This window comes from Poecile atricapillus, chromosome 4, assembly GCF_030490865.1.
Source record: "Poecile atricapillus isolate bPoeAtr1 chromosome 4, bPoeAtr1.hap1, whole genome shotgun sequence".
NCBI classification, from domain to species: domain Eukaryota; kingdom Metazoa; phylum Chordata; class Aves; order Passeriformes; family Paridae; genus Poecile; species Poecile atricapillus.
In genome coordinates, this window is record NC_081252.1 from 57,854,822 (window position 1) to 57,881,369 (window position 26,548).

The 26,548-nt window shown below is 35.7% G+C and overlaps 1 protein-coding gene across 1 annotated transcript in view; it reads right to left on the minus strand.

Annotated features, from left to right (window-relative positions):
- Positions 1-7,704: 7,704 nt before the first annotated feature.
- The window catches only part of TBC1D19 (TBC1 domain family member 19), a 47,887-nt gene continuing 29,043 nt past the window's right edge, over positions 7,705-26,548 (minus strand). The window contains exons 12-21 of the mRNA XM_058837902.1: positions 23,823-23,897; positions 23,301-23,363; positions 18,843-18,927; positions 16,549-16,593; positions 15,339-15,371; positions 12,946-13,055; positions 11,791-11,882; positions 10,911-11,026; positions 10,012-10,082; positions 7,705-9,038 (exon numbers count right to left, since the gene is read on the minus strand). Of these exons, the coding sequence (XP_058693885.1) occupies positions 8,964-9,038; positions 10,012-10,082; positions 10,911-11,026; positions 11,791-11,882; positions 12,946-13,055; positions 15,339-15,371; positions 16,549-16,593; positions 18,843-18,927; positions 23,301-23,363; positions 23,823-23,897 (765 nt within the window). The 3' untranslated portion in view covers positions 7,705-8,963. The remainder of the gene's footprint in view (positions 9,039-10,011; positions 10,083-10,910; positions 11,027-11,790; positions 11,883-12,945; positions 13,056-15,338; positions 15,372-16,548; positions 16,594-18,842; positions 18,928-23,300; positions 23,364-23,822; positions 23,898-26,548) is intronic.

Genomic DNA, 26,548 nt, shown 5'->3' on the forward strand with positions numbered 1-26,548 from the left:
AACTTTCTGATATGACTTGTATAGGACAGGTCATACTTTTTATCTTCTGCTTAATGAGTTTGAGCAGTTCTTTCTATACTGTTCATAGTTAATAGGAAATGCAGGGAAGGGCTCAACTAGAAGTCTAAATCAGAGACAGTCAACTCTTAACCCCCTTAGAATCAACAGAGAGTAATGGGAACTTCAGGTTGTTAATTTCTTACTAAAACAAGCATCTAAGATCTGAAGCTTTTCGAACATGGAGAGGAGAGGCAAATCAACTTTCAGGAAAAAGAATGTATCTTCTGTCTCTTATCCATTAGGAAATGACCAACTAAAAGTGCCTCTGATGCCTTTCTTTATTTCATGTTCTTGGGACACAAGAATCAAAATACCTTTTAGACCTTACTGATACAACTAGAAAATAACCATGAAGGAAACTGCTCACTGCATGAAGAAGCTGGAATGCACATCCTGTAGCAATGGGTAAACTTTTCCTAATGTTTTAGAATCTGCTTTCATGTTTGTGCTGCAGTAATTTCAGAGAATATCTTCAGAACTAAAATGACTAAAGAGAGACTCAGAAGAGTATTTGGTTCCTAAGATATGCTCCCAGCGGAATTATCTAACACCAGCAGTGTTCTCCTTCCCCTGGAATTAGTGTCTGTGATCATTCAATACTTAAAGTTTCAGTATCCCTGAAGAGCAAGTCTCCTCTAGACAATCTTGGTATCTCTGGAATCTGTAAAAAGAGACAAACTCAAGAAACAGTTACCTACATGATCCAAAAAACTGGGTACATAGAATCACAGAACGGGTTGGGTTGGCAAGGACCTTACAGGTCACCTTGTATGTTTCTAATGGCTTCTGAACTATAAAGGCTTGAGGCAGATCTGACACCTATAGTTGCTGGAGAGAGATTGCAGTAAGCCACAAACTATGGCAGTGGGTGCTGTTCCTTAAGGCAGGGCAGTTGTCTTGTCCTGAAAGTATTAAGCTGAAAATAAATGAGTGGTGTACTTCTTAAATGCTATCAACATCCCTTTTTAGATCTAACTCATCTCACAGCCTGAAAACTCACAGTGAAATTAAGTGGACTAGTGAAAATTTAAAATATATTACATTATGGAAGAAATAAAAAGCTTAAAGGCCTATAATTAATCTTCACTGAAATAATAATAAAGCACTGAGTCTTGAAATAACACTTCTGTTCCTTAATAGCCCTGCCTTTGAATGGCCTGGTCCCACCAAAAGCAGAGTGCACAGTACTGACCTGTTTGCATTGAAACAATTTCCTGAGTAGTATCAGCAACCATTTCTGTTTAAATGTATGGATTGAAGTCAGGAGAGAGTAATTTATTCTGCACTTGTCATTTAAAAATCTCACTGTGGTGTTTCCTAAGAAGGAACAAAACTTCACCTAGAGAAAATTGAAAAGATGGCTTATATTTGCATCAAGAACATACTCATTTCATTGGGTTGTACCCAGTTTTCTGAAAGACCTACAGTAAATTCTACCAAAAGAAGACTAAAAAAGCCAGTTCAACTCAGAAGATTTTTTTATTAAACTGTTTGGAACTTGTAAACAAAAGATCTCCATCTATGAAGAGCTATTTCTTTTACATTTTACACTGTATGTGTTTATGCTGCTGAAAAAGGTGATATTTTCCTTTATAAAATAAAACAGACTGAACCAAGATTTTATAATAATGTTCAGAACTGTCTAGCAAGAGTAGTAGCCTTGAAAACACAGAATAACTGGGAGAATTACAGTTCAAGCCTTTAAACTAGGAAAATACAAATACGTATAATAATACACAAATACAAAATTCATTATTCAATGAAAACAAAAAAAAAATCTCATCTGAATGGGCCAAGATGGATCTTACATGTCAGAGAGACTCTTGCTCTTTATATTAAAGAAAAACTCTCCACAGTTTACTTAAAAAAAAAGAAAGAAAAAAGAATTACAAACCTCAGGGGCAGAATTTCATAATTTTGAAGACCAGGAAAAATCTGACAAACTAGAAAAAAGTGTTAAGCCACTAACATTATGAACTAGTATTGTAGATACCATGTAAGATGATACTTGGCTTTTTCTGTGCCCAGACAGCTAGGTTAACTTAAGTCTAACCCTAACATTCTCTGTCTTTTCTCTGGAAACAGTATTTCACTTTGTCCCAGTCTCATGTTCTAGAATCCTATGTAAAGATCTTGTGTATGCAAAACAAAGTTTATTTGTAAAATCTATCATCTTCCCCCTTCCCTCACTCAAAGTCTAGTAGTAGGGGTGAGTTATCTGGCAATGTTTTCCATTACTTACTTGCAAGTTAGAGCCTAATCCTCCTGTGTGTGTGATATCTTTCAAAGCCAAGGTGGCCAAGGTCTTAGACAGGTTTTTTCCAACTCTGAGTTGGAAACACATAGGTTATCATCCAGCCTGAGGAAATCTGCACTTACTATGGTGTCTACAACTTCCCTGCTTCTCTCTCATTACTCCCTTCTAACTGAAATCCTGGCAGGCAGCGTAGCACCCCCTTTTGTACAGAGCTCACCAGTGTCTGCATTCAGAATGGTCACCTAGGATGCTCAAGAAAACACCCTGGGCATCACTTCCTGCTGTTTCTGGAGGACTACACTGACACAAGGTCTGATATATTTGGCTTTCTAAGATTGCAAACCTCTAAGTATTTTTTAACCTAGATTGTTGCAAATCCAAACACCTACCACTCCCACCTTTTAACTGTGTTTTCAAGACTGAATATTGATTAGCTGCCTAAATAAATAATACATGCCATAAAGCAACTCTCCACTATAATACTTACCCTTATCGCTATTACCACCTAATACAGGAATGGACTGATACCAAATTTAATTTTTTTTCCAGGATTTCTTTGTAACAGAATAGAAACATTTCTCAGGGAAAGAGAACAGCCCTAATCAGAAAGGTTCCTATTTTCTGTAAACTGTAATTCCCATAGACAGGAAGCCCAGATTAGAAAAAACTATGTAAGGATATTTGCTGAAGATTGCAAAAAGAAAGGAGAGAAGAAGATAAAGCCCTGGAACAGAAAAATCTAGTGATACAAGACTGAATTTCAAAATTTATATAAACATATATACATAAAATCCAAGCTTTTAAAATTAAAAAAAAATAATTGTTGAATAAAGATGCTATATAAAGTCAGTAGAAGAAAGTGTTTGTTAAACATACAAATAGCAAATGATGGCTTTCTGTGTTGCAGAGGTCACAGTCTACAGCGTTTGAACACCTTTTTCCACACACCCTTTTCCCACACCTTTTCCCTTTCTTTCAAGGATTGCTTTCCTCAGAGTGGAAGTGCATTGTGCAAGACAGAGGTGGCAAATGGGCTCTCCTGCCTCTGTGGAAATGGAAATGAGGCCCATTAATACTCCTAACACCCCTTTCCCACGAAACTGGGTGTATTACAAACTAAAATGAAACATCTAATTATGTCCTAAGGTCAGAAATGATGGAGAGAACTTCATCAGTAATGTGAGTGCTGCTAGCAACTGGAACTTCTTTCACAAACTGTAACTATGCCAGTTTTCCACAGCTAGAATTTGAGGTTAACATTAATGAACCATGATTTGGCTTCAAAGAAATGCTCGTTTTTGTAACCCAGATGCACTTGGAAAAAAAGGGAGAAAAGGGAAAATGTTGTGACACTAGACTTATTATCAAAGAAATTTAGATAAGGAATAGTGAACACATAGAAAATGAAATATTATTGCTTTTCATAACATATTTTCTGCTGGTTTACTATTTATAATTAGACTTACTAGGGTATAACTATCCTAAATAGAGCTTTTCAGAAAAAAACCCCCACAGCATGTAAAATTCAGAGAACATAATTCTTGAATAAAATGAACAATCAGATACCTACTAAAACATATTATGTGAATAAAACATAATATTTTGCCATTGACTATCAGATTCCAACTTGTCTCTTAGCAACATGATACAGACTTTTTTGTTTAAAGCACAGAAATTGGTCACATGCTTTGTCTTGCACACATTGTGTCTTTAACTCTTTTGTTAAATATCCCATTTATTTTGGTCATAATTCCAAAAGAAACAATTTGTTCAAACTGTTCAGCCAAACACAATGTCATTTGGCAAAGTACTGTGGTCCTTCATAAAGCCAATTCTCTAGAGATAATTGTTTGCACATATCAGTAGTCCAACATCTACAACATGCTGATTTTGAAATGTGGGCACATGGTGGCGTCTCTGCAACTTTCTTCAGAGAATCTTAAGTTTACTTCCTGTAACCAGCAATATCTGACAAGACACAGAATCAGGTGAACCTCCCTGGGCTTAAACAAAGACTCCAAAAAAAAATTACCAAAAAAGCAGTATTTCTCCCTTTGTAGTAATTTAATAAGACTGATTCCTGGTTAGTATTTAGAACATTTTAGTTGCAGTCTTACAAAGCATGGTGATGAACCCAAGACAAACGTCTTAAGCACAGACTCACTCTGTCCCCATTAATAACCACTGACTTGTGCTGCACTGTGTCCTCCACAGAAAAGACAAGTATCCTGAGATGTTTCTCCAAAGCATAATTGGCCAGTAATGCCTCAATTTGGTAGGTATACTACTGACTAATTAAAAAAATACGGAGACATTTTAACAATGTTTTAAAGCAGAGCACAACTGTCACACTGCTGGATCAAAATGATCTTCTCTGCATTAACTGTTTTGTTATGGTACTGAAAAAGCTGAGCATGAAGGGTACAGGAAAAGAAAATCTTTCAGTGATTTCAAACAGCAGCACTCTGGGTTCTAGAGATTTCAGATTATTCCATGGTTCTTTGCTGCACTAAGTGGTTCAGATCACAGATGTGCAACCCCTCACTACATGAGTGACTTTGTGCTGAAAGCCTGGAGCCTCCAGAAGGGTACTTTTCACCTTTGGTACTTATTACTAGAGGTGTAAATACACCCTGAATCTCAAGTGCTGGAGTCCCTCAGCACTTCTGAAAGCACCCCCAAGAATGATACCCAGTACCATTGCTATGGCTATTGGAGGGGGAATTATTGGCAGGGGCTGTTCCTCCTGCCGGTGCTGCCCAGTCCGACGGGAAGGCTGGCTAATGCCGCTCTGCCCGCCACTCCCAGCGGCCCTGACCTCGGCCCTGGCCCTGCTGCACTCCCTGCCCAGCAGCGGAGCTTCCTGGGGCCGGAGGAAACCTGCCGGAGCTGGCTGGGCACCACAGATAGGCGCTGCAGCTGACTCTGTGCGGGCTGTGCCGATGGAAGGCAGCACACGCAAGCCGCCAGGCACAGCCAGAAACACCCTGGAGGGAAAGAGGGAAAAGGAAGCGCCCAGCAGCTCCCACCGCCCCAGCTGCATCCGTCCCCTCCCTCCTCCATTTCCTCACATAAAATACTGGACGGAATATTTTACAGATTTGTTCAAATATGCTGAAAGGCTCTTCCCCTTCCATACTGAAGATACAGCCCTTCAGTTTTGCAATGTACTTCAATACATTTTATAAAATGCTTACTTTATTGTTAATTAACAGCTCACTGTATTGCTTTCCCCAAACCGATCTTTATACAGCAATTCTGTTTAAAGGAATGTTTTTGGTCTTGTTGGAAGCATTTTATAAAATTCATTAGAAGACAGTAAAATAGGTGCAAGTTTCAGTATATTTCTTTTTTTGCTCTTTTCTGGCAACAAGTAGAAATGTGTCTTAAACTGGAGCCTCCTTGCAGCCTTTTCCCTTTACTGGGATATCTAACTGTTTTACAGTCTTTACACTCTCGTCATTTCTCATAATAAAATTCGTTACTATGACAAAAAAAAAATCTACTAAAAATTATAAACTGTTCTAGTTATTCAGTTGTTCCATGACCCAGCCATCAAGATTTGAGCTTCAATATATTTTTGGAAGTACTGAAGGAAGATAACTTGGGTACATTTTTAGACAAGCCTATTTACTTTTGCATTTTTACAAGTCTATTTGACATTATAAGAAACCCTTGATAGACCACAGCCAGAATCCTAAGGTAAGCAGCAAAAAATTTGATCATTATCTATAAATATGAAGACAACTGGTTCTTGTACTGAAATGTCTGCTTATATTGATTTCAGATAGGGAGGAACAGACCAAAATAATTTTACTAAATGGAGCCATTGGACATTAAGATGAGCCTGTTTAAACCAATGTAATTATCAGCTTAAATATGATTCTACAATCACATCTGGCCATTACTTAAAACATAAAAAATTAAAAAGAAGTTTTAGGAATTTGGAAGTCAAATGACAGACTACAGATGTCAAGAAGTTTGACCTGATCTCTAAAGTTAAAGAATTAAAACTTAAATAATTGATACTACCTATATATCCAAGAGAAGTATCTAGCTGCAAGATAGAAACCAGTCATTTTAGTATTAAAAAGGTTGAATTAGCATTATTTAAGTGAAGGTGATTAAAAATACAAGTATCAGTCAGAATCTGAAACAGTGTTTAGCTGGAATTAAATTAGTAACTGAGGGGAACACAAAACCACCACCACTTCAGTAAAAGAAACATTTTAAAATAGATTTTTAAAAATATATAAAAATAACAGCACAGTTGAAGCTTAAGGCGAGGGTCTAGTTCATTTTTTAATCTCATCTTAATCTCATTTTAAAGCACTTATGCTCAGTATTCCTGTATACAAGAAGGCATGTGGGGACCCTCACGAGCTCCAGAGAACAAGGTCCCCTGTCCAGTCATCAGGAGAGACACTGGTGCAGGTCAGGAACATTTTAAGTGCCCCAGTGGGAAAGATGGAGGGGATGCAAGGGAGATGGGAGATAAAAACAGGCAATATTCTGTTAGTCACGGAACTGCTTGTTCAAACAAGAACCCAACAATCTCTATCTCTGCCTACTTAAATAATTTCCAAATTTATTGAAAAATGAAAAAGAAGAGAAGATACTGCTCAAAAATTCTAATCTGGAAAAGATTAAGGTACTGTTCAGATTCTGTGCCATGTACTAGCACAAAGCAAAGGGAATTAGAGGGTCAGCAGGCCTGTAGGGAATTTCCCTTGCTATTTAGTAAATACTTTTAATTCTTTAAAAAGCCATGGTAACCTTGTCATGACCTTATTGAGCCGCAATCCTTGTGCCTGCTTTTTAACATTATAATTTCTGAACTGCTACCCAATTTACGGATTTTAAAAACTGCAAAATGCTGCATTTTTAGAGGTAGATGTATATTATGTGTTATTATGAAGATTAAATAAGAACTTGTGGTTTATACACAAACTGAATATCCAGAAATGCAAGCAGAAACTCAAGAGAGGAGAGGCTGCTCACCTCCTTTAGGAATTTGCTCTGTAATCTTCAGCAAATCACTTAATCTTTCTATGCCTTCATTTCCCATACATAAAACAAGCTAATACTTGCTGTAAAGAATAAAAGGTATCATGTCTTTTTAAAAACTAAATGTCACAGAAAAACCTCTAGTTAAACAACTTCTTGCAAATATTAAACAAAACATCAATTTTCTGTTATCCAGAGCAAAATTTCCCCAAATATTCTCACACATTGTATCTGCCATATATATATAGTTTGGTTCTTTCTATATAAAGTTATACCACCAAGTCCACAACTTTACCTTTTTTTAAATTAGCCTTATAAATTTATTAGTTCAGTAAGTTTCTACTACATTTTCATGACAGAGACGAGATTCACAAACATACAGCTCATATCCCTACCTGAGACTACAGCTTAGATCATTTGTCAGATTTTGAGCACAGTATGAAGGATTCATGTTTCACTGATTTACATTCAGTATGGCAAATAATGGTAACTACATAAACATAAGCATGTACATGTTCATAAACCAGGCAAAGACAAAAGTCCTATTGCAATGCAGTGATTATATAACCCATTATCATTTTTTGACCGAGAGCCTTTTTCAGGTGTTAAGATACACTCAATCAAATCAGACTATTGATCCCAACTTTGGTATTAAACAACTCAAACATTTTTTGTGAGGAAGACCTCATGAAAAGGTATGACAGCTAACAGATAATGCCAGCCTGACTGTAGTGACAATCCATCACATGTGAGTATGAGCAGGGCTCTTGCACTGAAGCCTGAGCTGTTGAATCACAGAGGCTGGAAAACTGTCAAAGGCGTAGCACTGCTCTCCCAGAGAGGGTGTGGGGCACAGCAAAAGGACTCTTGGCATCATTCTCAGGGCACTATTACAGCTCATGCAAAGACCGCCTCCAACAAGTTCTGAAGGAAGCTATACTCAAGCCTTCTGTGCAGTCCCATCTATGTTTTTGATGGGACTCCGGGGAGGAGTTCAGCAGACACCTGAGGTAGCTCTACACCTAACCAAAGGTGAATGGGGAATGGGTGACTACATCTGTGTGTATGAAAAGAATAAACAGGAGCAGTTAACATGAGAAACAATACGGAGAAAATTTCTGTGAAAAGAATAAATAAAATAGGGATAGCAAAACTGAAGTATGAGCCCATCTTTTCTTTAGAAAACTAGAAAAATAATCTTGCAAGTAAAATTATCTTTATTTTTTCACTTGACAGTATTGGAGATGATATCCTCTAAGGTGTGAGCCAGAAAAAGTAATTTCCTACTAAAAGAGTAAGAGCTTTTACAACTCTGAAAATAACATCACAAAACTCAGATCATTAATTACATTTATTTAATATTACATGCATTTTAGACAGTGATTCATATTATTTACTTGCACAAGTAGTCATTCTCAATGTACAAGTAATAACCATTGCTATTACAGTAAAATTCATTAGCATGCACTTCACACAATCATGTGCAAAGTTATCTTTTCCTGTTAGAAAATATTAAGGTAATTATTTCTAAATTGATTTTATACATGGAGTTTAATTTTGGTTTTATGCAGACATTGCATAGTTGATGCTTACGTTCTCCAGAAAGACTGGAATGTGGTACCAGTATTGTTGAAGGAGATCAAGTGACAGTAGCAAACAAGAAGATTTGAAGAAGAGGCATAACTTTTAGGGTTGAAAGGTCAGCAAGTACAGCCTAGGATGAAAATTAAAAAGGCTTGTTAAACTTGACATTTGAATCAAATTTCCTTAAAGCAAGTTAAGAAGTCAGGAAAAGATTCAAATATTAACTATACTGCCAATAAACAGACCTGGACATGGCTAGAAACAAATTATACTGGTTTATGTTAGTACCGTATTGCATAATTTTTCATTCTAACGTTTCAAAGAAAAAACACGTTTACCCAATGTACAGTACCCAAGTAACTTTATTTTAGACTTTAGCCTTACTTCAAATATACGTGGCATCATGGGTGAATAAGGAGTCTAACATTTCAACTTGCTTCTAAAAATAATTGGGAATTAAGAATCCTTATCCTGTGGCTTGGCTAGTATTTGTGAAGTAAGTCCAATGTAATGCCTCAAATAATCAATGTCTTCTCGTGAAAGTATGTTTTAAAAAAAGCCAAAGAAAGCGATCACAAACTCTCAAAATCTGGAAAAAATCCATCACTGCATTTTTTTTTTTAAAAAAAAGAAAAAATTAACAGGTTACTAGATATAAACAATAATAATCTTCATGGTAATAACTTCATTTACTTCATTTCCTATGGCAGTATGCACAGTGAAATTTCAGATTCACATTGACAAATTAATCTTGTAACATTTTTGTCATTTGTAGAACAGAAGCAACTAAAATGTTCTGAGGAAAAGGGTACAAACCTCTGCAATATTTCAAAAACAATACATCCCACTAACACGGATTATATATTAAAAAAAACTGCACAGAATAATTTTATAACACTGCATTTTTATAGCAAATATGCTTTACTTCCTTTTACTCCAGAAAAGCAGCATCATGTTCACAATTTCCTTATTTTTTATCTAAGGTAAGAATTTAGACATAAAGATTTGCACTATGCACCATGTGCCATGTGAAGCTTAAGTTACCCTTATTGGCAAAGTATCAGAAACTATTTCAATCTCCTCTAAGTGAAACTTATCCTTACTTCAGCTGCAGCCAGTGATGTCACCTCCATCAGGTTGACTGCTCGGAAAGCAAATACAGCAGCTGCCAGGACTGAAAGAAAATGTCCAATATTTAAGTTTCTGACATGATAAACAGCGGTTAGAAATAATCTTGATATAAAATGCCAATTTTCACTTAGTTTAATTATTTTGATTCTGAAGAATAATATACAACAGGTGGCTGTGTTTGAGTTTCTTTGACTACTCTCTCAGACAAGAAAAACACAACATTCTTTCAGGAAAGTCTGAGTGAAAATAGCCTGAGTTTAAGACGACTAGCTTTTAATTAAAAGGGACAAGCTGTCTTACATGTACAAATGGAACCAAAACTTCTTCTTTTCCACTCACCTACTTTGTATTTAAAAACTGAATCAACTGAAGATATATGTTTTCTTTAAAATGTCCACCTGAAACCTTCCTAAATACGAGGACATTATTTAGCTACAAAACTTCCAAAGTGTCTTAAAAGATGCCACTTCAAAGGAAGAAATCCAGCAAAATCAGGGGGGCTCTATGTTGCTTTAAGTACTGTAGAGGTAGTTGCCATAAATAACATGAATCTTGTATTTTGTGAAAGGTGATGAATTCATTTTCCAATACCGCTGAAGCTGGGAGAACATCCCATGTTCTGATTAGAGAGCACTTACCATTTTTTGAGTATTTCCATAAAAAAAAAATTACCTGACATACTTTTTATTAAAGATGCAGTACTCTTGCAATTCTATTTTTCTAGATGATATATGCTTTGACATGTATGTAACCTGCCATCTGCATTCAAAGAGCAACTATTTTATTCTCATCACAAAATACATTAAAGCTAATAAGTATTTGCCTTACATTCACACAGAATTCACACATTTTGTAAAAATAATTCTATTACCAGCAAGAATTTCTAGAGAATTGTATCCCAGGATTCTGTCCCACAGAAGCAAGAGCTGGTCAGTAGCTAAGTAACCAGAAAATGCTCGTACCATCCATTTAAATGAAATTCGTAGCCTGCAAACAAGTGACAAACAACAGTTATCATATTTTGGCCTCCCATAATGATCAGATTGTCTATAAATTAAAAATATTTCATTATCCTTCTGCATTTCTCTTCTGGGAAGAATAAGAATTTTCTCTTGCTGCAGTAATAATCAACATTTTAATTTTCAACAGCCATCATAAAACTATTTAGCATCTCATTTGATAAAGTACTAATATCATTCTCATGATCCTTCTGATCAAACAATCTCATTGGAGTGATCCTCAGCTATTATCACACAATAATATGTGATGTTTCAATGTTTCATCCTTTCTGTTATTAAGCTATTAAGATGGATGCCAATTAAGACAAAAAGGTTTTCAGGTTCTGTTGTGCCTGGCGCCATGAGTTCACTACTGAATGACTCTTGCTCTCTTGCCTCTTCCAGTACCTTCTGCTGCAACTAACACATCTCTGTGTCTTCTGTCCCCTAGGAAATACATCACTTAGTTCCATCAGATCAAACATAAATTACTGAAACTTAGCTAAATAATGCAGCATAGAGCATTTCTCACAGAGCAATTCTCTCTCTTTCAGAGAGCATACAGAAGAAATGCACAAAGCACAGATACACATGTTAGACAAAGCACTCCATCTGACTGTCAAGGAAAAATGGCACACTGATGGCCATAATTTTTTGTAATTTCTCACAGATCTTAAATTAAAATACTAAAGAAAAGCATTTTCAGAACAATAAATGTGCAACATTTGTAACAAGTTAGAAAGAAGCACTTACGGCTGAGCTCCAATTTCTCGGAGGTGATAGAAGAGCTGAGGGAGATGGGTTTGTAGAAGAGTCTCAAAAAGCAAACACAATGACACAATGCCCTAAAGGAACAAGATCATATTGTGAATACTAACACTCATCCTGTCAAATCTGAGAAAACAGTATCAGCGTGTAAGTGTGCATAGATTTGCAACTGCATGAAATTTATTGCATGAAAGCAATAAAACACTATTAATAATACAATATTCAACTCAGGTGAGAAAGGCACAAGAAATTTTAATACCTTCAGTCACTAAAGCCTTGCTCCTGCAATTCCGTGTATGTATTAGCAACATAATATGTTCTGATAATCCCTTTCAAGTCTGAGTTACTTATGGTGTTTGTATGTAAGCGTTGAAGAACTTAATGGGTTATTATAGTGTAAACTAAATGAAATATTTCCACTTTGATGAAACAGACCTGCACTAAAAAAAAATGGATGTGAGAAAAAGTATCTCTCTGATAAGTTTGGTTTTCTCTGCTATTAAAGATGGAAAGCACAATACGTAGCTTTGAAATGGTATACCAAGGAAAGGATTTTCTTTCAACCAGGAAATACTTTCAAAAAGCAATATAACTCTTTAGCATGTTATGAAGGAAAAAAAGAAATATTTACTCTGTTTTATTGTTCACAAATAGAAGACAAGCCAATTTTTACAACTCTTGTACATTCAAGGCAGCTGATCCAGCTTTCTTACAAACAAATTATTTAAAGTCATCTAGTAGTACTAAAAAGCATGTGTTGTTATACGAAGATACTTCAGTTAAAGAAACAGACACCAGCTCAGTATCATTGAAACAGCATCTCCATACATATATTTTAGTATATTTAGAACTGAGAAATCTATTAGATTAAAAAACTTGACTTATAAAAGACCCCATACCCTCATAAAATGAGAACTTCCTATTTTAATAAGGTACATGATAGCAAAAACTAACACTGACATAGAAAACAACATTATCCAGACTGGAATTACTTAATAATTTTCCCAAGCTTGCCTGAAATATTTTATTATATTTAAAAGGATACATTCCAATCACATAGAAAACCATGCTAATAACAATATTATTGTTCTGTAGCAAACAGGATATCAAGTGAGTGGATTTAATTCCTAATGAACTTACAGAGGGATGAGAAGAGATGGAATGGAGTCTGAAGAAAAAACGCACATACATCTCACGGAATATCTGATACAATTTGGAAGGTTCATGGTACAGAAAACAAAGTGGAGCAACTGAAAGGATAAAAGAATTATAATTGACTCAACACTGTAAACTGCTAAAAGAGTTCAATGATTAAGCGCATGAAGTATGAGGAAAAGCCAAATAATTTATAGTACCACAATTTACAAAAACAGTACTAAACCAAGAAAAAAGTATTCAATCACAATCTAGCACTTAATGAAAAAAGTCAAGAAAGGGAATATGATACATTCTAGATATTCCTACATATTTCAAGAAGCTAAACCAATTAGAGCCTGCATACTACAGTGCTGGCTTCTGAACCGTAAGAAATATGCCATAAGGAGAGCACCCCTGGGGTGTCAGGTAATGCAAACAGTGCAAGTCTTTGATTCAAATCTGTAACTTTGAGTGTGCCATGGGGCCACTGACCATCTCCACATTGATGCCCTATTGCAAAACTACTTGAAGACGGATATCGTGAAAATGAAAACATTAAAAGAACAGTTTTGGTTGCCACAATAACATCACTAAGTATGAAAAACGCATAAAGAATGTTTATTTCTTACAGGATTTGTAAACCATGGACATTTGGTAGTTTACTGTTCAGAAGCCTTCTAGTACACCTGATTCAAAATAATAATTGATTACATTTGGAAAACAGTAGCTCTGAAACTTTGCTTGTTTCGTTAAAGTCTAGCATATAGATAAATCTGTTATATGTATGTGCTCCAACACAACCATCGTTCCTTGAGACTGATAGTCTAGTCACTCAATGCATTGTCACAGACAGTTCTCATACCTTTTTGTGAACAGCCTTTTGATCTCTCCAGTCATCATGACGACTGCTTCATTTTACAGGTGCATTCATTTAACACTCATAGTTTCAATCTCTGCATCTACTTTCTCCTCCATTTTATTTACACTAAGCTTGGAATAATGGATATATTTATCTGAACACATACACACATAGATTTATGTACTTTTATATATATATATAAATATATATATCAGAGAAGGTGGGTTAATAACAAAAATGGAGTCTGTGTATGAGAAGTGGGGTGCTAAGGTAGAGTGAGATGTTCACAGAAACATGTATTTCAGTAGGGGTAAGAAAAGGAAAGGGTGTTATCCGTGTTCATGTTTTTAATGCTTGAAGATGGAGGTGAAAAACTTGTCACATAAGGGCCAGGAGGGTAAGAGAACAGCCTCTGCCAGCTGGCACCCTGACAGTGTATGCATGCAAACAGGAAAAAGGGTATAAGATTTTCATAAGGACCCAGACACTTCCTCATATAGCAGCACAACATGGAATACAGAGGATGCTCTGCTTGGTCCCAGCCACTGCACCCACAGCCTTGAGCTACATCACCATGTTTCTGCTGCCTTGCTTTTCACCCTTCCTCCTTCTCAGAGCCAGCATATTCTGAGCCTGTGCAAAGAGCAAGTACAGGAGGGAGGGAGGAAAATTCACACTCGAGTTTGGGAGACACTGTTCTCAACAGCAGAGGCAAATCCAAACATTTTGAAAAGCAGTTCACACAGAACAAGTGAACGCCTCTAAGTGAGTCCCTAAGGGAGAGTTTTTAACTTAAGTGCTCATTACTCCAAAGACTTTAGATTCCCTACTCAGGTTCAAATTTGCATTTCATATTTCAATTCCATTATTTTAATGATTGTGTGTGATCATTAAACTTTATTAATAGCAAAACATAGCATTTTAAGTATAATCTTATAATCTGCTTGCCCTCTGATGCTACAAACACGTTTTATAAACCAAAAGAAAAAGTTGAAAAGCCAAAACATCTAATCTCACATCTGCAATAGCTGCAGTACGTCTGTAACTCAAGGAGAATTTTCTGCTTTTTTTTCCTAAAACTCTTGTTGATATTTGTGCTTTTCTCTGTGCAGTAAATTTGCAACCATTATATTATATAATGCTCTTTTATCACCTCTTGTAGGTAAACGTAGAGAACAACAGGCCTTCACATTATTCTTATTTTCAAGAACTTTTTTCATGGGTAACTTGGTCTACCCAGAAGTGAAACACAAGGAAAGAGCACTTCACTGGTAAACTTTATCCCTCTATTCATACCCATTAAGATGCATAGCTTAGCTCAGCTATTAGCTCTCAAAGAAGAAATTCTCACATGGGAGTAAGCTGTAATATAAGTAAATAAAACAGCCTGAAATTTTAAAAATATATTTAACAATCTTCATACACAAAAAACCATAAAAGCACATAAACACAAGTTTAAAAGCTGTAAACTACAGCTTTAAACTACAATATGAGGAGAAGCAGTTCTGAGGTTTTAGCTCACAAGAGTCCCACTTACCATACATAGAAAAGCCATGAAAAGGAATTACACCTGCAAAACAAACATATTTCTTTTTTTGTTCTTTAATAATCCTCTTTATGCATGCAAAAATGTTATTCCCCCTCACATTATCAAATTGTATTCTGCCTACATCAGGAATAAAATATTTCCTTGTTACTGCATCTCCATCCTGTACATACGTAAGTACAGTATCACCTATGTCCGTACAACCAATTACATGCTTAAACGTGAACTACAGTTCCTAGAAAGCCAAGTAAAGCTCAGAAAGTTTCCATGAAGTTGTTACACAGAAGCTTTGCTGAAATCAGAACCTAATTTCACATAAATGACAACCCATAAATGTTATGCACTGACAAGAATGGAGTAGGAACCAAAGGAGGCCAAGACCTCTATTAATTCATGCAGTACTCAGCTAGAACATTCACAGTACTTGGCCGTTGTAGCATAACAGCTTGCTCCTCCTTCCCAGCTGATCTTAGCTCCCATTCACTAGATTTTATATAAGACTGGTGAAAGGTGGCTGCTTTATCAAAAGAGCATAAAAACAATGCTTCATGGCTACAGAGCTGCAAGAATTGCAGAGCCAAACATGGAAAAAAGTATGTACTGCAACTGACTCCACTGAAGTACAGAAGACATAAAAGACAAGGCCAGAGACACAGATTTGAGATTGGTGACAGAAAGCCTTGAAAGCAAGAGGCAAGAGCTTGAACTTGAAAAACAAATGGAGGGAAAGGATTCAATAAGGGATTGAAATGGTCAAGGTAAGAGCTGAAAAAACAGTAACTGAAGTTAAAACAACAGCAATGGTATTAGAATTACATAGATCTGTTGTGTCAACACACATTTTGAAAGGAGAAGACTTTAGGGTGTGGTTTGTTAAGTACTGAAAAGCTGAGAGGTCAGCCAGTTTCAGCATTTATCATTTAAATCCTCTAAGTGCTGATTTAAGACGGAATACAAGCTGCTGCACCACAAGTTGTTTTCATTCTCCTTCCCACAAACACAGACAAACTCTGTTCGTGATCACTAACACCAGGCTGAATCTGGGTTTGGAGTAGCTTCCATGCAGCTTACTCTTTTAAACTAATGAACTTCACAGAGTAACAGCAAAACATAACTTGTAATAGAAAAAGAAAGTATCATGTATTTGAGAAAAAAAATCTTTCCAAACTACCACTAGAGGAGGCAATAGTATAATTCATACCATTTGGAGGATAGAAAACAGCATATTCTTCCATTCCGAGTTTTCCTGTGAACCATCAAACCACAAAGAAAATGTCATTAGCTGTAAAAAGGTATAAAGATTTAAATAATTTAAATTAAAAAGAAGATTTTAAGTTACAATTACAAAAATGATAACTGATTACATTACTGACTATCTAACATTGTCTAAAATGTAGCAAGCAATGCAGTGGGACAGGTACAATATCAATATAAAACTGAAATGCAGCACCAATACAGAAGGATGACAAACAACAAAAAAGAGGAGAAAAATTCCAGCAATGCTGTTCCATTGAGATTCTATTTGGGTGTGTCTTAGAAGCTTCTAAAGGTGTTTGCTGCAGACCTTGAAGACTGAAGGTCTAGGAGGAAATAGGGGCAGACTGACCTAGGGACAGGAAAGGACTTTAAACAGATACAACCACAGATAAAAAAATATTCAAAGCTTCATGGGATCTGCAAAAGAGGAAGATGGATATTCTGATATAGCAAACAAATATTTAAGTAATCCACTGGATCCAAAAGACTTAATTAAGTCAAGAAAATCACTGATCATATACATTGATCATATAATTTTTTTATCTTCCCTGCAAAAAGAACATATTATATTATTAAACCGTATTTTAACTACAGAAACTAATAATCAAAAATCCACTAATAAAATTCAACAGTTTATTTAGAAATATAAAGGTTTTATTAAACATAATTGCAACTAATTAAAAATTGCAATTATTTAATTCCAAAACATTAAACTAAAAATTTAATTAATTACATGAACATTTATAGAATATTCTGTGTACTCTATTTTCTCTTCACAATAGAATATAGCACATGGAACTTTTGTCAGGTTCACTGGAATCTGGACCTTGCTATTTTCCTATAGCATGAACTGACTAAAATAAAATAAAAATTAACCTGCAAAACTCCTGCCTACTACTCCATGAAAACAAAACCCAGTAATTTCCAATTATACAAATGAGTTGTTTCATTAAACTAAAAATTATTTTCTCCTTTTCCTTTCAATAGTTTGCTTGTTGCACAGCCAGGAATCATAATTTAGGAGGATGAGTATTTTTAGCATAAAGCACATCTCTTGGAAAATCATCTAAAAATAGGACATACAAGCCTTTCGGATTTACACTGCACAGATTTAGGTATCAGCAACATCATTTCCCAGATTTGTCTAGGAATATGCAGGATGTTCTCCATAGCTGTGTTTCTGGGCTGCCATGGCTCTGTGTCTGAAGTGAGACATGGGATCCCACTGCTGTTCTGCTCTCAGGTGAGCCCTTTGCTTATTTAAAGAAGGTAAAGAAAACTCTGAAATTCAGTGGAAGACAGTAAAAAAAGCAATAAAAAAGCAGTTAAAAAATTAGAAAACAAACATTACTTATAGCGACACAAGAAGCAGCAAGATGAAAACTGTCAGCTTAAGTCCTGAACAAACAAAGTACTTAGGTATCATATTTGGCTAAATACACAAGTACCAGGAACAAGGAAATAAACAGGAGTGTCGAAGATGAAGGTACACAGGGAAAAAAAGTGATTGGATTACTGAATGACTCAAGAAGGAAGGCAAAATTAGGAACCTCTAGGTAAAATCAAGGCAGATGAGGTTCTAAGACACATGGAAACATCCAGAAGAATGGCAAGAGAAGCAGGCAGAGAAGGCAAGTGGACTGAATCAAGAAATCTAAAGTTTGTTAAGAAAAATGATGAGACTTCAAGTCAAAGAGCATCCAAAGATAAGCTAATACTCTGAAAATGCCATGCTTTTTTAAAAAAATCAGTGCTAAGTATGCTTGGCAAAGTTGTACTCTCCCACCCTTTTGAAAAGAGCCCCAGTTCTTTAGCAACATGTTCTGCTCCTGTTTATAAATATTTGCAAAACTCACAGCTTTGCAGAGACAATATTCTACAACAACTTCCAGTTGCGAAATTTATTGAAGTTGCAGAGGACAATATTATCTATTTAAATGTTTAGCTCTGATGAAGACAGATATTTTCATTATTTTATCATATTGTCATAATTGTGCTCCATTCCCTCTGGTAAAACACTGCAGAATTATACACAGAAAACTGGAGTAAAAGAACAACACTGTAATCTGTGATCAGCTTCTAAACTGTCATAATAGAACCAGCGCAGAAGTAATTTTTATTGACATTCTTTAAAGTGTAGTCTACTAGGTGTAATGAACACAAAGCAAATTCACATACTGTATTAGTGCATCAGTCAACAAAAATCCACATGATCCTTTTAAAAACAACTCTTTTTACCTTGTATGTATGATTTGGGTGGGGTTGCACTACTGTAAGTAAAATGCTCCAATACTGATGTATCTCGGGAAAAACACAGTAACACCTGCAGAAAAGAAAGTCAGCTGACTAACTGGATCAAAGCAATGTAAAAAAAATTAAGGACCTATCTTAATTACCACCTATTAGATGCTACTTAAGAGAGCCAATAAGGTTGAAAGCTCTTCACCACATATTTTCCTGCTCAAATTTTCAGACTCACTTTTAACTTGTTGTAATTTTGCATTCACCTTCATATGTTATCAGCTTTATATCCACATTCTTTAACCTTCCTCCTTCCCTCTCGGCAGGTGTTTATCCCTTTCTGTCAGAACAGTAGTGACTGTATCTGTACCTGTCTGCTTTGACATCTTTTAGACTCTTTTCCTATTCAGTTACTATGACCCAGGGATGTCCTAGTAAGTGAATAAACAAATGAAACATTTACACTCTTGGATGTGTGCAGTTCTGGAAGAACTTACATTTGTTTTCATTCCCAGACCTTTACAAAATGTTTGCATGCAATTCAGCTCTTTCAAAAAACAGATTATAATGTTCCCCTTGTATTCTAAAGATCAGAAATGCACATTGTATACTCTAAAGTATATATGGGGTTTATAGTTTACATAAATGAACAAAACTGTATTCACAGCAACTGAGTATAAAATTAAGTAGCAAAAGCATTCATAGAAAAAAAAAACAACAATAAAGAATCTCATCCTAACTGGAGTTGTAAAAAATGTAGTAATTAGTATTGTACTTTAGAATCTTCATGTTTTCACGCACTGAAAGAGTGCACTATGAAGAATGTACACGAGAGGGCAGACATAAGGCAGACTTCAGCTCACTGCTGACTTTCGCGCACCTGAACCCTCTTGGGGTTTAAGACCAGCTGGAAACTAAGTATCACGCAGACACTCACTCAACCCTCTCTCTCCCTCTCCACCCTGGTGGAATGGGAAAGAGAATCAAAGTAAAATTTGTAGACTGAGTTAAGAACAGTTTAGCAAGTGAATAATGGCAAATGATAATGATAATAAAAGACTAATACCAGACCCTTCCCAAACCCAGATCAGCCACCCGATTCCAGTCAACTCCCCTCAATTTATATACTGGGCATGACGTTCTGTGGTGTGGAATACCCCTCTGATGAGTCCTGGCTATGCTCCCTCCCATTTTATTTTGTGTACCTCCTTCGCTGGCAGAGCATGAGACGAGGAAAAAGTCCTTAGGATAAACACAACTGAGCAATACCCCAAAGTAGCAGTGGGTTATCAACACCATTCTCATTCCCAATCCAAAACACAGCACTGTAACAGCTACTGAGAAGAAATTAACTCCACCCTAGCTGAACCCAGCACACTTTGCTCTTGAAGTTTTTAAGAGTATATTTTACCTGTAGTCAAGGTGTGAAAGGAGGAAATGTTTCATTACATAATTTATTGTGAATAAAATGAATGGATTTTTCCTTCCCACTAACTGGCGCAAACATCTTCTGCATATCAGCATTTGTCAAAAGGAAACATGCAAAATCACACATCTGAATATTATTGCTTTAATTTTTTTTTTTTTTAATGGAAAACAGGTCATATTTTGAGACTTTTTTCCTTTTTGAGCTTCAAAACTATTTCTCAAATACAAACATTTTTTAAAAACAACTAATACTTTCTTTATCTCAAACAGTTTAAGCTAAATATTATTTTTGTGCAATACACAATCGTGTTCATAGCTGCCAAAATATCACTGACAATAACAATACACAGGCAAATGTAATTCTATGTGTATGTTAACTGAGGTGAACAAAAGAGAAACTTATCTGAACAGGACATAAACTATGTTCTCTCATAGGGGAAAGAATGTAACCTTCATTTGAGGCCCTTTTTTTTAGGAATACAGCATCCAGTACCAGTATCTGGAAGCCTTTAAATGAAGACTCCGCATCTTTAGAAGAGATAGACTCTAACTCAAACCTAAGTTATGACTATACCCAAAATCTCTGGGTGTGGTTCTTTGCATGTATTCATTCTGCAGGATGTAAGACTAAAGTATTCAAATTTAACTTCTGGCCTGAAATAAAGAATTTACAAATCTACTAATCCATGTGTTATTTTCTTCATTAACAGAATGATAGTGCTAAAGAAAACAATGGCAGAAACCCCTTTTCAAGTACAGAAATATTAACCAAATTATTGGATGTTTATAATCCAACTGAAAAGAAAACCACTGAATTTAAATCACTGAGGGAAAGAAAACCCAAAATCAAAGCTTTTATCAAAAAGAAACTACTTTATTAAAAAGTTCCTGCATTTTATCTCAATAGTTACGAAGAAGTTATAAAAAGAAATAAAGTTTGAGAAAAAGAAAGCAAAGATATCAAAGGAAATAAATGATGTAATAAACAACTGTATGCTACTAAAGAGGTACCAATAATGCAACAGAATATCATCATCATTATTTTAAGCCTTTAAATTTTCTTGTTTTGATGGACATTTCATCTATTCCACAACACACAAAGGACACACACTGCTCAATGACTTGGAAAACTTAAGAGGCTACCACTACTAGTCATGAAACAAAGCCATAAATCCAGTGCAAACCCAGAAATAATGTATCTGGTTTAAACTAACATTTCATTATCTATCTTATTTAGCCAATATTTAATTCTATTTATCATATTCAATCAATAAATAATATCCCATATCACAGTGACTCATACTACAAAATTTTTCCAGGGGCTATAGAACAAAATTGGCAGTAAAGCATTTGCAAATTAGGTTGGGAGAGGAAAAAAGTCCTCTCAATGAGTTCTGCCAGGCCATGTGCTAAAATCCTTCTGCCCTTAACAGAGAGATGGAGCCCATCTGGTTCCAGCAGGCCAGGTGCTGAAAAAATTGCCCCATGATCAAAGAACCCAAAATTCTGCTGATGACACCAACCCTTGAGCCACTTGTTGATAATGTGGTCTCTCCTATTCCTTTCATTGTTTTCCTCTGCCACTAAAGGGACTGAGCAGAACACTACCTGTGCTCGTGCCCTATCAACCACATGACCAGGTGCCCTAAAGTCCCTTTTAATTGCCCTGACACTCCTCTCTTCAGTCTCATCACTGCCAGCCTGGAGTGTCTGCAGTGGGTAATAATCACAGGGCTGAATCAGCCCAGGGAGTCTCTCAGTGATATCCCATATCCAGGCCCCAGAGAGGCAACAGACCTCCCTGTGCAATGGGTCCAGTCAACATATGGGGCCCTCTGTTCCCCTCAGAAGGGAGTCACCCACTATGACTTCCCCTCTTCTCTTTTTAATGTTAGAGGAGGTATCTGTCTGATGAAGAAGTGTAATTAGGAGGCCCGCTGGGCAGATCATTTTCTTCTATGTCATCTGGCTGACCCTCTAGGTCCAGGGCCTCATACCTATTCTGAAGCGGCACCTGGGTAGGTGATCAGGGTTGAGGGGAAACTAATTCTGAAACAAATTCAGATACAGATCTTAATGTTGTGCCTATTTTCAAATAAAAAAGGCCATAATTTCATGAGGTTATAAATTTAACTATTAATGTTTAAATGCTGAATTGCATGCAGACATGCTTGGATAATATGCTTAAACAGTACTGCATATTTTTGCATATCTATATGGACTAAGCAGCATTAAGGACAGTCTCTTGCCTAGTTAAATTACTAGCAGTTTTATATGTTCCCACCAAAGAAGGAATTATTTTGTTTCACATAGCTCTAAACAAAAAAAATTAAGCAAGTCTGACATAACAGATATGACTAATGAAATCAAAAGCACTGTGGAAATGTTAAGTTTGCTGCATGACAGTTATGTTGACACTGCAATCAACTACACATTAGGAAATTCACAGATGTAATCTCCTTCTAATTACAGGCATTTGACAGGCACCAACAATGATAATTCTTTATAAATTAGCTGGACTCCTGATTGATAGAAACAGCTTTGTGATGCAATCCTAGAAGTAACCATACCTGTCACTACCTTATTCAGAATCAATATTTTTAAATTAAAAATATGTCAATATGCTTATTGCAATAGGTCACTGTAAAGCAAGGCTTTTTTTTTTTTAAATGGAACCCTGAATATACTTCTCAAGTCTTAATTTCTCTGTACACAACAGCTTTTAATTGTTGGAGGTTATTTACTGCAAAGCTGGAAAGGGGAAAAATATGGCTGACTTCATATTTTCCAGCTTAGTGCACTGAAAAGACATTGCGTATGGTCTTTCACAGCCGGAGTTTTAGAAGCTTGCCCTGCTTAATCTGTTTAGGTGTCCAAGTTCGCTATTCAGAAGGGAAAGTATATGCAGCAAACAGATATATTTATACCACTGTCCTCTGCCATGAAAAGGCAGTTCTTTCTCCAAAGATGATACAATCCTACAGGAGTATACCTTCTAGATTTTCTAACCAAAAAATAGCTACATACCTGATATAAATAATCCTCAAATACAAAATAGTAGTCATCATTGCTTGCTGTCAGCTTTACATCCTGTAATAAAAAATATGAGAGTTTGAAGTCAAAAGACGTCTCTTCAGACTCCCATGGAGGCTAAATTTACCACGGTGATAGAAGACACTATTTCACTTTCATTCAAATAACTATAGTTAAACTTAGACTTCACATTTTAAAACTAAAAAATGCTAGATTAACTTGATGATTAAGCATTCAGCATAGCAACTTGAAATGGAAGCAGTCATACCCTGTTTGTTCTTGCTCACAAACCCCGTTATTCCTCCAAATGAAGACACTATTCCTTTATAATTAATGGTTCAACTCTGTCTTACGTGAAAGACAACACAGGCACAAGGAGTAAGTTCACAATAAAGTCACACTAATTATTTTTACACTCCTCAAAACCAAGCCATCTACCATTTTCCTTGTTAAAAAAACAACATGACACCAGTGTGATGAGCACATAAATCACTCACCGTTTAGTGAATTACTTACTTTGTAAATCAGGCTGTCCACTAAAAGGTCATGTTGAATCACATTTGACTTAAGCTGTTCATAATACAAGATGTCCTAAAATTAAGAATATTACCATCATCTGAGACATGACCTGAATTTATATTTAAAGTAAAAAAAAATTCTTTTCAGCAATTGAAAAAAAAACATGTATTCAACTGAAAAAAGACACTGCATATTTATGAAGCATCTACCATGGTTTGTTATACTTTAAGCCTAAGAACTGAGATTTGAGACATCATAAAATGACTTTGCCTTCTGCTAAATAATAAAATGAGAATGAAGGGACTAGTTCAAACTAAAGACCCGTATATTCCAACCTTTGGTTCTCTCTACACCTAAAATCTTTTAAATGCTCAAAATCATTATGTTTTATTTCTTTATTATCCTCTATTTTCATGCACCTCTTCACCAATAGGTTCTGTCTTATCTTTAAGCATTAGTGAGTTGCTGCAAATATTTGACATTAAACTAGTATGAACCTGTAAACAGTTTAAATTTGTGCAAAGGTAAAATGATAAATATATATTAAAAAAAACTGGTGAAGAATACAAAAAATAGGACCTGTTTTTAAACTCCAGTTATTTTCTGAATGTCTATAGAACACACACAGGTGAAACAATGGGGAAGAATCAGAACAAACTTCTCTGCTTTTACTAATTCTATCCCTTCCTTCTTGGAAAGAGCTTGAAAAGAAAAATAGAATATCACATTGTCATCCTGTAACTCACAAATCCCTAAATATCTCTCTGCCATTACATCTACAACTGAATAACAATTTCTGATTGATTTGAATTATTTGATAAATTAAGTCAGCCATCCCAAAGATCCTTCCCACTTCACAAAACTATTTTGATTTTGAGGTATCTAAATGGACACCACATAAATATTTGTATATTCCAAACATCACAGATTTACTGCTGATTTCTTTGATAAATCCAAGTCTAGAGTGAGGATTTGAAGAACCAGTGGGAAATAAGATGAAATCCTGAGAGGGAGAGAATGGAGAATAGTACACACTTAGAAACTATTAGAATTAACATATTACTAAACTGCTAAGTTGAAATGAGGACAAAAGCTGTATATACTAAGTACTGATGCCTCCTGCAGGGAAAATATTTAAATTTTACTTTTGAGAAAAGAAAAAGGGGGAGGTATAAATATTACACTATTTGTTTAGGAATGATCAGACATTAATATTTACTAAATGCAAAGTATCTGCAGTATGAACATAGTATTCTGCTCTTCAAAGCTACAAGAAACTACTCGAATACTCAAGTCATCATTTTAAAGCATCAATACTGTAGTCTAATCAAGTCTAACACTGCCAAATTAGCAACTTTTTTTTTTTGCCATCTCCAGTGATGGACTATATTAAAACACAAAAAGTTAGTATTAAAAAAAAAACAACAAACAACCAAAACCAAAGAAACCACAAACCAAAACCCATGGTCAGGAGATTGGAATGATAATCTTTAAAGTCCCTCCAATCCAATTCTATTATTCTAAGAAGACCAGAAGGACAAACTGTGCACTGGAAATAGAACTAATGCAAAAAAAGTCCAGGAAATAAATCAGAAATTATTAAAAAAGGACTTGCAAAGCTGACACAATTATAACCATTCCAGGAATTAAGGTTTTAACTCCTTACTTGCCATTCATTCTCTCTTAAATTGTGATTGCTGTGGTGCAAAATGACGTTGGGCTTGAGAATCATGCCAGGATTTCAGCCACAACTTGGCTACAAGAGGACCTTGCCCATGTCTCTCACTAAGACAAGAGGCTTATGGTTATGCTGTATTAATAGATTTATTCCTTAGATCTGAATCATAAACAAGATTTACTTTCAAGACACAAGACTCTCTGGAGATCAATCTCTCATTTAAAAGTGAGGAATATTTTAAGAGCCTTACTCAGCCTTTAAAAAATATTCAAGTCCTCTTTTACTATTTATTGGCTGCATTTCTTTCTCCAGATAAGAAATTCCACTACTGGCAAGTTTCAGGAATGTCAAAAAATGTGTTACATTTCTTATTTTATTTAAAATGTTTTCAGTTATAAAACAAAAATCTTACCATTTTCATCTGATTTAACATTTCTTCTTTGCCAAATCTTCATGTAACTTTGTTTTGTAAACCTTTTCCCTTTTAAAAATATGTTGCATTTTTATATAGACAGCAGCTTCACTGAAAATTATATATTTTTATACCACACCTCCAAATATACTCATCTTTCCAAACTCAAGTCAAGTACACTTCAGGACTGCAGTGACCAGACTTCTTGACCTTATCCCACATCCCAAAATTTCCCCCAGAACATTCATATTGTATCCACTTGAGAGCACAAAGGAGGTCTGAAAGGAGCTTATGGGCAAGAGAGATCAGTACTTTTCAGCAGAATCCAGCAAAGCTACTTTAAGCAGAATCTGGATATTCACCTTTTCTGAAATAAAGGCTTGGATTACTCAGCAGCCTCTGTGCTGGCACAGGACATGAAATCCCTGACACCAAAGCTACACTCTCGCTGATGAACTGTTGGCAGGTCATGACCCATTTTCAGTTACCCTTCCCATGTGATTGCACTACTGTATTTGCCTCTCAAATCTAACAAGGACAAAACAAAAACCCAATTAGATTATATAAAGAGAAAACAGACATAAGAGTTCAAGACGACCCTCCTGGTAAATCCTTGAAGAGGGTCCAAAGCTT